Raw genomic sequence first — 2,195 nt, 5'->3', positions numbered from 1 at the left:
ATATTCCTTTTACCATTAATAAAAAATAACATATTATTATGGTACAAGTCATGAATGAAGAGCAAGTTCAGAATTTGACTGCGCTTTTCTTCAAGTTTTAATGACCGACTTCAAGTCTTCAACTACATAACGTAGGTGTTCGTTAAATTTGTTAAGTTAATTAATTCACAAAAGACGCTTCCTTAACAAATAATTAACTTGTATGTGCATGCTTCCTTAAATAGGGTTTATAGACACTAATTTTTTGTTCTTAAAATAATTAGTTATACTGAAAGTCGTCCTTGAACGACAATTAACTGGCACTTGCAGTTTTCATGCATAATTAATTAACTTTTTTTTTTCAAATAGTAAACCTTAGAACTCACAATACTTGGTTACCCCACCACATGCCCTTCACCTGGATGGTTGGATCCCCGCCGGTCAACCCCTACCGTTTCTGGCGACCCTATATAATTAATCTCCCAAAACCGAGAGATCCACCTCACCTGCACCCTTCAATCTCTTAACAACAAAACAACTTTAAACACTTCAATCTGATCGTCTCAACAACATGAAGATCATGAAAGTAATCTTCATCATTGCCATAGCCATGGCAACAGCCATCGCCGTCAACTATACCATCACCTTCACGGGGAACAATGAGGAAGAAACAATGGTCACTGAAACACCATACGTGAAACCGTTTCCAAAAAGGTTAAGTCGTTTTCTAGCCGAAAACAAGAACCCTCGAGCTGCAGACCACTGCAACAAAGACGACGAGATTTGCTACATCTTAGAAGGCAAAAACTCGACTTGCTGCAACAACAAGTGTATGGATTTGAGCGAGGATAAGCATAACTGTGGAACATGCAAGAACAAGTGCAAGTTTACGAGCTCGTGTTGCGGAGGGGATTGTGTGAATTTGGCTTATGACAAGCGGCATTGTGGATCGTGTGGCAACAAGTGTATGCCTGGTGGTTATTGCATATACGGGCTTTGCAATTACGCCTAAACAAAATACATTATTTAATCTCAATCGTATGTAACCGATCATGTGTTTGAGAGGTTCTACATGCAGTACGTACTCGATTGATCATACTTTAACTAATTATTCATATGCATTTGCTGTCAATAATAACCAAGCTCAGCCTGGTTACGCAAGTATTAACTGAGGTTACTCATTAACGCATTTATTATCTAAATTTGGTGTTGTTTTTCAATTAAGCTAATTAACTTCGCCAAAATTTGCTAACGTTGACCAAAGTTTTCGTGAACACTGCTATTGACATGAATTACGATCGAGTTCACGTTTGCTTTTGCATGCACCAAACTAAACAGAATTCATATATTTAGCAAACACGTTGTACCGATTATCGGTGATTAAGTCCGTTAATATGTGTAATTAAGCGACTGAATAATTAATTATAAGAGGAAAAGAGTAGGAAGGGTTGCTATTTTTGGAGGATGGGTTAGTGAAGAAGGGGAAGACGAACCCTAAAACTTCATAAGATAATCATATAAACTAGTTCATTTTGGTTAAGAGTTATTAGACAAAAATATTCTACAAAGATTAATATAAAATATTCTAATATCGCTCCTCAAAAACAAAACAAACACCCACTTCGTCGTTTGAAAATGTGATCATCTAGCTTTGGAAACTAGGCGCAGCATTTAATTTGGACCGAACCGGGCCAGAACCGGTTCCGAAACCGGACCGGGTTGAGAGGATTATGTGGATTTGGACCGGACTTATTGAAACATACCGATGTCTGCGTCGATTTTCCGGTTCTTGAAACAATGGGACCAATACAACATTCGTTGCGCATGATACAAGTCGTTGAGGCAGTAGCAAAAGTTGTTTTTTATGCTAAAGGTAAATTTTTAAGGAAGAATAGTATTACGAGGCTTAAAAGAAATATGTAAGGAGAAAATATAAAAGCTCAAAAACTTTGAACATTGATATCCTGACTTCGGGGGAATCTAACTTATTGAATATATGTAACCAAAATTGATAAGTTTATACCCTCGGATGAAGTACAAACTCGAAAATATGTGCTTGAAAATTAAGATCCTATGTCAATCCGACTTCAAATGAAGCGAATTAGTTATGCAATTTTTAAAGTTTCATAGATTACACATAAGAGCTAAAAATCTGAAGAAAAAAGAAACTTCCAACTTTGATATTCTAACTTCGTAGGATTGTAACTCATTAAGTA

General features: G+C 36.5%; 1 protein-coding gene across 1 annotated transcript; it reads left to right on the top strand.

Moving 5' to 3' along the window:
• Positions 1-528: 528 nt before the first annotated feature.
• LOC145156774 (stigma-specific STIG1-like protein 3) lies at positions 529-1,162 on the top strand. The gene has a single exon (XM_079076024.1). The coding sequence runs from the start codon at positions 551-553 to the stop codon at positions 989-991; it is 441 nt and encodes a 146-aa protein (XP_078932150.1). The 5' UTR covers positions 529-550; the 3' UTR covers positions 992-1,162.
• Positions 1,163-2,195: the final 1,033 nt, after the last annotated feature.

The sequence above is a fragment of the Lactuca virosa genome, chromosome 2, assembly GCF_052849685.1.
Source record: "Lactuca virosa cultivar CGN04683 chromosome 2, Lactuca_virosa_CGN04683_v6, whole genome shotgun sequence".
NCBI classification, from domain to species: Eukaryota; Viridiplantae; Streptophyta; class Magnoliopsida; order Asterales; family Asteraceae; genus Lactuca; species Lactuca virosa.
Note: the sequence above shows the minus strand (reverse complement) of the source record. Positions and strands in the feature narration are given on the sequence as shown.

Bases quoted from the DNA above. Each gene is read 5' to 3' on its own strand.
- LOC145156774 (XM_079076024.1), top strand. From the start codon at position 551: ATGAAGATCATGAAAGTAATCTTCATCATTGCCATAGCCATGGCAACA.